At 54.5% G+C, this 4,840-nt stretch overlaps 1 protein-coding gene across 1 annotated transcript; it reads left to right on the forward strand.

Moving 5' to 3' along the window:
• The first annotated feature begins 799 nt into the window (after nucleotides 1–799).
• On the forward strand, nucleotides 800–3,391 carry LOC113837221 (interferon lambda-2-like). Its single transcript, XM_027430609.2, has 7 exons — nucleotides 800–1,290; nucleotides 1,432–1,653; nucleotides 1,739–1,917; nucleotides 2,359–2,436; nucleotides 2,699–2,842; nucleotides 2,941–3,027; nucleotides 3,112–3,391. The coding sequence occupies exons 2-7, from the start codon at nucleotides 1,500–1,502 to the stop codon at nucleotides 3,208–3,210; spliced, it is 741 nt and encodes a 246-aa protein (XP_027286410.2). The 5' UTR covers nucleotides 800–1,290; nucleotides 1,432–1,499; the 3' UTR covers nucleotides 3,211–3,391.
• Nucleotides 3,392–4,840: the final 1,449 nt, after the last annotated feature.

Here is a 4,840-nt window from a genome sequence, read left to right on the forward strand (position 1 = left end):
GACCTTAGCTTTAAACTTGCTGTCTGGCTGGGCAGAAGAGGTGCACGCCTTTAATCCCAGCACTGGGGAGGCAGAGACAGGTGGATCTCTGTGAGTTCGAGGCCAGCCTGGTCTACACAGAGAGTTCCAATCCAGCCAGGGCTACCTAGTGAGGCCATCTCGAACAAGCAACCAATAAGCAAAAAACACCTGCCAATCACTAAATGAGCCGATGAGCTGACCAAACAGTTCTGAAAAGAAGAAACACAGACAAATATAAATGGATAAACACTGTAAGTATTTGATATCCTTAGTCATCAGAGAAATACAAAGTGTAGCTACTCTGCGATTCCATCAGAAGGGGGACATCAAGGAAACAAATGACAAACGTGGGCAAGAATGTGGGGGATGGGAGCCACACATCTACTGTGGCTCCTGATTGTGGCTGTGATCCGGTGTAGCCACAGTAAAAATCAGCACAGAGATTTCTGAAAAAACAAAACAGAAAAAGGAAACCATAGGACCCTGCTCTGCTACACCTGGACAAAAGGCGAAAGGCTCTCAGCCCCACCACAGAGATGTTTGCACACCCACGGTCTTAGCTGCTCCAGTCACAATAACAAAAAAGAAAAAAAAAAAAGGGAGACCATCCCACCTGTCCACCAGCAAACACGAACATTGAAATCACGGGAAACTTATACAACAGGATTTCACTCAGAAAAATGAAACTCTCAAATATTCAGGGAAATGAACGGACAGGGTATTATCATAACCAAAAGAGGTGACCCAGACGAAGAAAGAGACACCCCACAGTCTGCTCCCACGAGAGCCTAGCACACATCCTGAAACTAGAAAGCAGACCTTGAGGGGGAAAAAGAGTTTTGTGGGAGGCAGGGGGAGGTAGGAGGAGAAAACAACACACGCCATGAAACTGGAGAACTAGCGGGAGAAAGGGACAGGGGTGGGGTGGGGACCCAAACTCTGGATGCAATTAGAGAGTCTAACAGGTTGGGGACTAAAAAGAATAAGAGAGTAACTTCGGGGTGAGTTTGACACCTGCACACTTCCCACCCACAGGAGCTGGAGTCTTGGGTACTCTGACTCTGAGCCTCTCCTGGGCAGCTCTTGGGGATCCTTCCTGCTCCCTGTGTGGAACACTGCTCAGAAGGGAGGTCGTTCTACACCTGTAACTTCCTGCACCTCAGAGAGAGATCAGCCACAGGACCCGATCAGCCAGGACCGGAGCCTGTGGCCTGAAGCTGCCCTGTTCCCAGCTTCCTGTGGGAAGGCTCATGACTCACCTTGGTCCAGGTGCTCTTGGCCCTTGTCATTTTCTCTTTCACTTTAATGTCCCACCTGCTCTAGCCCCGCCCTGCTCTGGGCTTCCCCAGTCTGGGCTCTCCTGGTGGCTGGTGTCATTCTCCAGCCTTGTTTTCACTTTTCCTACATCAGCTGGGCCTGCCCAGGAGACGATACAAGTATGGAGCTGGGATGGCTGAGCACACACAACTACAGCGGCAATGTCTCAGTGGAGAGACAGAGAAAGCCTGAGAGCCACACACGGGAAGACCCAGGCCAGAGACACCGAGCAAGACCAAGGAAGCCAGGGACAGCCTCGAGGGCTCACCCGAATCCCCAGATCCTCACAGACCCCAGAGAGCAGCATGAAGCCTGGTGAGTCCCCAGACTGGTGCTCGGGGGGCGCGTCCACAGCCCCCTCCTCCAGCCCTCACTCTGTCCTTCTGTCACACTGAAACAGCTGGGGGCCGCCTGCTCCTGCTGCTGCTGCTGCTGGCCGCGGTGCTGACGGGAACCCGCGCTGCTCCTGTGCCCAGGCCGACCAGGCTCCCACCAGATGCAAAGGACTGTCACATAGCCCGGTTCAAGTCTCTGTCCCCTCAAGAGCGGGAGGCATTCCTGAAGGCCACGGATGCCATAGTGAGTCTCCCTCTGCCCTCCTGGGTGGGCTAGCCTCCACCTCTCTCCTTTGCTGGGCTTAACCCCTTATGCTATGTTAACTGGTGTGAAAGTTCTCTCCACACTTGCACAGTGGGCTGACTTTGACTCTTGCTAGAGTGGGCTAACCTCAGCCGTTCCTGCAGCGGGTTGACTGCCACCCCTGCTGCAGTGGGCTAGTTCCCACCACGCTTTCAGTGAGCTAACCCCAGACTCTCCCACACAAGGATGACCTCCACCCTCCCCCAACTGCGCTCCTATTCTGGCTCTGAGTGCAGTCGCTACCTATAACTGCTGCCATGAAGGAGCCTCTGTCTCCCTGGCAGTGAGCTTTCCTTTTGCTGCTGTGGCCACCCCTAGCCCTTCTGCGATGGTCTAACCTTCACCCTCCTATGTGGGCTAACCCGTGCCTTTGCTCTCCAGGAAAAGTGGCTGCTCAACAAGGATGTCAGGTGCAGCTCCCGCCTCTTCCCCAAGGCCTGGGACCTGAAGCTGCTGCAGGTGAGCTGGGGCTAGACACAGCCTGCTCTCAGTGGGCCGTCCATCCGGGTGCTGTTGGGGGCTCCACCCTCCTTTCTCTTCCTCACTAACAGTCCATGACGGGTCCACAACCTGAGCACATTGGCTGCAGCCCCTCATCTGTCATCTGCCCTGTCCCTCTCACTGTCCCCCTGCCCTGTCCACTGCCCTGTCCCCTTCTCGATCTCCCTTGACTCCCCCACCCCAGGTCCTCACATGCCCTCTCTCCTGTCTCCTTGCTCAGGTCCACGAGCGCCCCAAGGCCTTGGAGGCTGAGCTGCACCTGACACTGCAGGTCCTGGAGAACGTGACTGACTCTGCTTTGTACCCCATCCTGGAGCAGCCTCTTCACACCCTGAGACACATCCACTCACAGCTGCAGGCCTGTGTGAGTCCTGGGTCGCTGGCTCCTCCACACTGTGCCTCCAGCCACTGGGGCTTCCCCTGTGGCAGCAGTAGGCTCACAGCCCCCTCCTCTGTCCACAGATTCAGCCTGAGCCTGCAGCAGAGCCCAGGCCCCCAAGCCACCGCCTCTCCCGCTGGCTGCACCGGCTCCGGGAGGCCCAGGAGAAGGTGAGTCTGGGGAGGAGACCCGGGGTCTGCAGAGCCTGGGAGCCCTGAGCCCCAGCAGCCCCTGAGCCAGCTCTGTCCTTTCAGGAGACCCCGGGCTGCCTGGAAATCTCTGTCACTTCCAACCTCTTTCGCATGCTCCTCCGGGACCTGCCGTGTGTGGCCCGTGGAGACCAGTGTGCCTGACTTTGGACTCTCCTGCCAGCTGCTGGAATTCTTCCGTGTGCGGACTCACCAAGCCCCTGCCTTAATTTATAGCCACTCATGACTTTTTAAAAAGTATTTATTGTGTGTGGGTCCTCAGACTCCACAAAATGTCTATTTTTCTACTTTTGGAAGCATTTTATAAATACAGAGTGAGAAAAGACCTTTGTGGTGTGTTGTGTGTGTCTTTCCTTTGCTGTCATGGCAAAGGACCACAACTTCAGCTCTACAGAGCTGGGCTAACCTGGGCTACTGCTTTCTGCCTCTGGGTGAGGAGCAAATTGTTTCTAAGGGATCTTCCTCAGTTGTTCTGGGAAAGTCTCTTTTCTGTGGTCCCAGGTGTTGGCAGCTGGCTTCTCTTTGCTCTCCTTTCTTTAGCCTTTTGAGACAGGGTTCTTGTAGCCCAGGATAGCCTCCAGTTTGCTATATTTCTGTTTCTCCCATTTCCCCTCTGGAATGCTGGGGTTGCAGCCATGCACCACCATGCCAGGCACTAACAATAGCCACTCTTGCTTCACCAAAGGTGCCCTGGTGGATAAAGTCCCCTGTACTCTGTCATCTCTTCTGGAACCTTCCTGAAGACAAAGTGTGCTGCTCAGAGGGGTGACTCAGCATTCCGTTCCCAAAGACAATGGTTCATGATGACACACAGTCTCCTGTAGCTCAGAGACTGCCCTCAGACTGACTGTGTGGCTGTGGGTGCCCTTGAAGCTGTCATCCACCTACATGCTGGGATGACAGGCACGTGCCATCACATCTGGCTTTCAGCCATGCTGGGGATTGCACCACAGCTCCATGCATGCTAGGCAAGGACTGACCCAGAGTCACACCCTCGGCTCCCCTCATGATGAACCTTCTCCATGGATGTTGGCAGCATGGGCTGTTTACCGCCTTGACCTTTAACACGGGCAGGCTTTCTGAACTACCAGAGAGACCAGAGGTTTCCCACAAGGATGCACATGTGTCCTTTTGTGACAGTCTGTACCTGGCATCCCTGCACTCTGGAGCTGGAGGCAGGGAGTCAGTTCAAGGTCATCCCTGTCTACTCATTGAGGTTGTGGCCAGCCTGTGCTACATGAGACCCTGGGCCCCTGCCCTGAAATGTTCATCTACTGTCTACAAAGTGGTACTGAAAACACTGCTCACATGTGCCAGTGGTTGCATTGGAAAGCATCTTCCAACAGGAGCATCCTAGAACCCTCTTGTTTCCCAGCCCCTCCTCTCCTGTGTCCTGTGTGATGTAGGCCTGAATGTCACTCAAAGTGATGTCATTTTTCCTGTATGTTTGTGTGTGTGTGTGTGTGTGTGTGTGTGTGTGTGTGTGTGTGTTCATGCTTACACACACGCACATGTATGCAGGTACACGGACACACGTATGTGTGTGTTCATGTGGAGGATGTCAGTGGCCATCAGGTGTCCCCTCCATCAGTCTCCACTTGGTTTCTGGAGGTGGGGGTCTCTCAGTGAAGCAGAGCTCATAGACAGCTTGCCCTGGGAACCCCTGTCTCCACCTGTGAGTGCTAAGGTCACAGGGAGGGTCACAGGCAGGCGTCATGCCCACCCAGCTTTTCCATGTGTTCTGGAGATCTAAACCTCAGTCCTCACACTTGAG

This window comes from Cricetulus griseus, chromosome 9 (genome assembly GCF_003668045.3).
Source record: "Cricetulus griseus strain 17A/GY chromosome 9, alternate assembly CriGri-PICRH-1.0, whole genome shotgun sequence".
Classification (NCBI taxonomy): domain Eukaryota; kingdom Metazoa; phylum Chordata; class Mammalia; order Rodentia; family Cricetidae; genus Cricetulus; species Cricetulus griseus.

What these genes read in the sequence shown, in the direction of transcription:
- LOC113837221 (XM_027430609.2), top strand. Translation starts at nt 1,500, where the DNA reads ATGTCTCAGTGGAGAGACAGAGAAAGCCTGAGAGCCACACACGGGAAG. An exon ending in GGGACCTGAAGCTGCTGCAG is followed by an intron (nt 2,437 to 2,698) that starts GTGAGCTGGGGC and finishes CTCCTTGCTCAG; the next exon opens with GTCCACGAGCGCCCCAAGGC. An exon ending in TCCGGGAGGCCCAGGAGAAG is followed by an intron (nt 3,028 to 3,111) that starts GTGAGTCTGGGG and finishes CTGTCCTTTCAG; the next exon opens with GAGACCCCGGGCTGCCTGGA.